At 36.4% G+C, this 4,081-nt stretch overlaps 1 protein-coding gene across 1 annotated transcript; it reads left to right on the top strand.

Annotated features, from left to right (window-relative positions):
• The first annotated feature begins 1,777 nt into the window (after positions 1-1,777).
• Positions 1,778-2,857, top strand: LOC105917695 (trace amine-associated receptor 13c-like). The gene is made up of 2 exons (XM_012852567.2): positions 1,778-1,941; positions 2,050-2,857. Exons 1-2 carry the CDS (start codon positions 1,778-1,780, stop codon positions 2,855-2,857), a joined length of 972 nt encoding a protein of 323 aa, XP_012708021.1.
• The last annotated feature ends 1,224 nt before the right edge of the window (positions 2,858-4,081 follow it).

Genomic DNA, 4,081 nt, shown 5'->3' with positions numbered 1-4,081 from the left:
CATTGATGTAATCAGAGTCAAATTTACAAATCTATACACTCTACAGAGTAGAATCACTGCAAAGTGCTGAAGGAGACTGATTGTACCAAATTAATTCACCAAGATACATGGAAAAATATTGATTCTTTGATGAAAAAAATAAAACTACATTATTTGTCATTTGATTGGTAACAGTTCATGAGTTATGAAGGATTTCTGCATTTGTAACACATTCTAAAAATATAACACACATTAAGCACATTTCATTACAAAAACAAAACATGAGTAATTATCGCTGTCTTACCTCTACTTATACATGAAGTCCATGCGGTGCTCTTTCTGCTAAAAGATATCGGCCACTTTCCGGTAAAAGTTCTCTTTATCTTCTTCAGTTTTAAAAGTCTCTCAGTCTCAATGGAGATCACTGCCGGGGAGGAAAGCCTTCCTTGACCAGTCCCGTTCCGGCTGTATGTTTAGAGTCTTTTTAGTGCTTTACTTGTTTAGCATAACTCGCTAATAAAACATCCATAACTTGCTGTGACTCTAGAGCTGTGCTCCTTGAGCGCCCCCTGCCTAGAGGCCAAGGAACTGCCGGTCTCACCTACAACCAGTTCTTTGCTGGTTATGATCGCCCAGCAGCACGAAAACATGTTACCTGCACACAGTTTGATGACCAAAACACAATTCGTAATCTACTTATATTAAATTGTGGAAAATCAGTTCATAACTGTTTGAACAATTGAATTTATGATCTAGAGACAGGAAGAAGCGAAAAGTGTGTGATTTTAAATAGAATATGATAAAAAATGAGGAAATTAGATTAAAAAAATAACTTTTATTACAAATGACTGAGTGAATCACAATTTATATTATGTTATCATTATTATATATTTTCTTTCTTTCCATGATGACAAGTGAGGCCTGGCCTCACTTGCCTCCCCTGACTGCACGTCACTGCAACCTAGCTAAATAGGTTGATGGCAGGGGTACTCAGTGAGATATGAGAGATAATATACACACTCCACATACAAAGACCAAACAGAAATTTTAACCCAGGACATGTCTCTGTGTGAATGTTTACAACTGCACTTGTGTTTTTCCACTGTCTAAAAATTAGCACAGTGAAAGAAATGTGTTTGTCTTCCCATCGGCGCTACCAATGATGACATGATATGGAGCTTGTAAGTTGAGTCTGTATTTTCTGAAGTTGCAGAAACAGACTTCAAATGGTGAAATCAAAGATGTGTGTAATAGATTTTTGGAAAACTGTCCTATTACCACCTGCTGGACCAGTCACATACATTTTCATCCTGGAAAACCTTCCAGAAAGATTACTATATAGGCTTAGAAGATTTGCTATTGCATAATGAACAATTTCTCTAACTAATCCCTAGATGTTTTTATTATATGTTGTAGGGATGGATTTTTGTGAACTGGCTTTTTCAAGATGTTATTACATGACATTTTACAATCCTACCTTGTGTAATTTATGTAACATATCTCATGTCATACTGTATTGTCTTTTGGGCATCTAACAGACGATCAAATTGACCATTTGCTTGGGACATGTTGCATATCATTCAAACATTAAAGAAAAAAATAGTATGGATAAAGCTAGATAACTTAGAGTAGAAGCTGGTGATGCTAATATAAAAAAAATGAAGTAACTCAAACATTTCTATGGAGTCAATTAAACTGATGAGGCGTGGAGATAGAAGAGGAGGGTGGAGATAATGTAACGGGATGATGAAAAAAAATGGAGGTTTCCACAGTTTACAGTCTTGTTCTGCCAAATATGATGGAGGACTCTGAGCTCTGCTTCCCAGAGCTATTTAACTCTTCTTGCAGGAAGCCAAATCTTCCTCACTTTGAGGTTATGCTTATGTACGTTGTGCTATGCTTCATCTCTGGTCTCACTGCATTTCTCAACTTGCTGGTCATCATCTCTATCTCACACTTCAGGTAACTACCCAATATTGTAAAAGAAATTTACTATGATTCAGCATTTACAATTAATGATAAGTTCTATAACATATATATTTATAAAAGCATGTTTCTGTTCTTCCATAGGCAGCTTCACACTCCCACCAACCTCCTACTTCTCTCGCTGGCCAGCTCAGACTTTTCTGTGGGCCTCTTATTGGTTTTTCAAATTGTGCTCATAGATGGCTGCTGGTTATATGGTGATATTATGTGTACTGTGTATCAATATTTAGCATATGTTATCACCTCTGCATCGATAGGAACCATGGTGCTCATATCTGTTGACCGATATGTTGCCATTTGTTACCCTCTGCATTACTCCACCAAAATTACACAAGGCAGAGTAAAGATCTGCATCTTCCTATGCTGGATTTGTTCTTGGATATTTCAAAGTCTGATTCTGATAGACAACGTAAAACAGCCAGGGAGGTACAACTCTTGTGTTGGAGAGTGTGCCTTTGTCATTAGCTACATAGCAGGATATGCAGATCTTGCATTTTCTTTTATTATTCCAATGATCATTATTATAGGTTTATATATCAGATTGTTTATGGTAGCTATGTCTCAGGCTGGAGCCATGCGTTCTCACATTGCAGCTGTCACACTGAGACATTCAGTTAGAGCTAAAAAATCCCAGGTCAAGGCAACAAAAACTCTTGGCCTTGTAGTATTAGTGTTTTTGCTTTGCATGTGCCCATATTATTGTGTTGCTCTTACAGGGGAAGATAACTCTATGAGTGCATCATCTGCTGCATTTGTAATATGTTTGTTTTTCTTTAACTCCTGCTTGAACCCCATCATCTATGCCTTTTTTTATCCATGGTTCAGAAAATCCATTAAGCTCATATTTACTCTTCAGATATTCCAGCATGGCTCCTCTGACACCAACATGTAGTCGTTTGGTTGTATATGGCATCTATTTCTGTTAGTAAGCAACTCTAGAGAACATATAGCATTGTTTTTTCAAACACAGTTGAAGTACTTTGTATTAGTCTTTAAATTGTCCACCTTATACCATAAAATAATTAAACTGTAGTTTAATAATTTTTTGTCATTTGTTTAGGGCACCATACCACATATCAAGTGCAACCTTGCCTGAATTAATATAATTTAAGCTGTAAAATAGGTGGTGGTTTAGATTACATCTACCCTGGTCAATTTTCAGCAGGCCGCAAATACAGTTACTTCACTGCAGCTTTAATCCCTCTCTAAACAACAGCTAGCTGATGTTTAAAAGAAGTTTAAAAAACCCTGTAATTAGTTTCACTCACATGGATTTTTTTTTATCATTTTTTAATGTCCGAAGGTGGAGGACAGTTGATTGGGATTTATTATATAGGTTAATCCAACAGGACTTTTAACATGTCTGTAAAGCTGAATTAGATGGGGCCATTTGATCAAAAATGTCAGATCTTCATTCTTTTCTGGGCTAAATAAAAACAAGACATTAAATAGCCATCTCCCCAGGCAATATCACAGCAGCATTTTTTGAACTTCTTAACATTTATATTGCTGATATTGCAGCCATGATCAGTAATAGACAAAACATAATTTCACCTTAAACCAGTTACAGCCAGGTACCCAGGTAATGTGTCTGACAGAGTAGTAAATTCAATTATCAAAAAAAGTTTTCCAAATACTAAAAAGCACTTGCAAAGAGCTTCAGAAAGAAACAGAAAATAGCAGGTACAGTTATTCCAAGTAATGCACTCAGCTGCAATGGCTTCTATGCACACTCATTTCACGTCTCTACTGCTGGAGAAAATCTTGTTAAAGTAAAATACTGTAAGAATTTACTCTATGAACTTTCTGGATGTTGTTGCATATACCATGTTTTGAGGTAGAAAGTATTTGCATATGACCCAAAGTAAATTTATTCTAAAGGTAAAGTTTGAGGGTGGGATTGTCGTGGTGTGGGATGTCTTACAGTATTTGGTACTAGCCGACTACATTTAATTTAAGGAAGAATTAATGGAGAGATGTACAGGGCATTCTTGGTAGGAATCATAAGATGAAACGTGTGGATTTTGTTTTCTAGGGGAATGTTGGCACAAATTAGTGTCATAGAAATTGTCACGTTCATAGCAACCACTGTCACAACGGTATTCTCACGTTTTCT

Source organism: Fundulus heteroclitus, chromosome 7 (assembly GCF_011125445.2).
Source record: "Fundulus heteroclitus isolate FHET01 chromosome 7, MU-UCD_Fhet_4.1, whole genome shotgun sequence".
NCBI lineage: Eukaryota > Metazoa > Chordata > Actinopteri > Cyprinodontiformes > Fundulidae > Fundulus > Fundulus heteroclitus.
This window is presented reverse-complemented; position numbering and strand designations above follow the sequence as displayed.